This window comes from Eurypyga helias, unplaced genomic scaffold (genome assembly GCF_000690775.1).
Source record: "Eurypyga helias isolate BGI_N326 unplaced genomic scaffold, ASM69077v1 scaffold32596, whole genome shotgun sequence".
Taxonomy (NCBI): Eukaryota; Metazoa; Chordata; class Aves; order Eurypygiformes; family Eurypygidae; genus Eurypyga; species Eurypyga helias.
The window spans coordinates 1-388 of NW_010257754.1; the positions used below are offsets into that span (position 1 = coordinate 1).

The window sequence follows — 388 nt, forward strand, 5'->3', positions numbered from 1 at the left end:
GAGAGGGGACCCAAGCGACCCACACCCCCAGCCCGGCAGCGAGGGTTCTGTAACGCGACTGTGAGCAACAGCAAACGGTTTCCTTCCGAAATCAGTCAGCCTGAGCCTCGAACGTCAGCCCACTGTGCCTGCTCCCTGCCCCGGGCGCGTACCGGCAACGTACGCGGCCGCACGCAGGCGCGGCACAGCTCCGGGGGATCCCGGAGCGCTACCTGTGGAATCCCAGGTGAAGGGTGTACTGCGTGAGGACCAGGTTTTCCGTCACCAGGTTGTAGCTGTTGGCAAACTCCGGCTCCTGCTCGCTCGGGGCGGGTATCAAGCACGTTTCTTTTTCCAAACCTGGAAGGGAAAGCGCCTCTGCGTCACGTCCCGCCCGGCAGTGGCGGGG

General features: G+C 64.7%; 1 protein-coding gene across 1 annotated transcript in view; it reads right to left on the bottom strand.

Moving 5' to 3' along the window:
* Positions 1–208: 208 nt before the first annotated feature.
* Positions 209–388, bottom strand: part of UBE4A (ubiquitination factor E4A) — a gene marked incomplete at its 5' end in the record, with an annotated part of 2,848 nt that continues 2,668 nt past the window's right edge. Inside the window, one exon of the mRNA XM_010154154.1 lies at positions 209–339. Coding sequence (XP_010152456.1) covers positions 209–339 — 131 coding nt within the window. The remainder of the gene's footprint in view (positions 340–388) is intronic.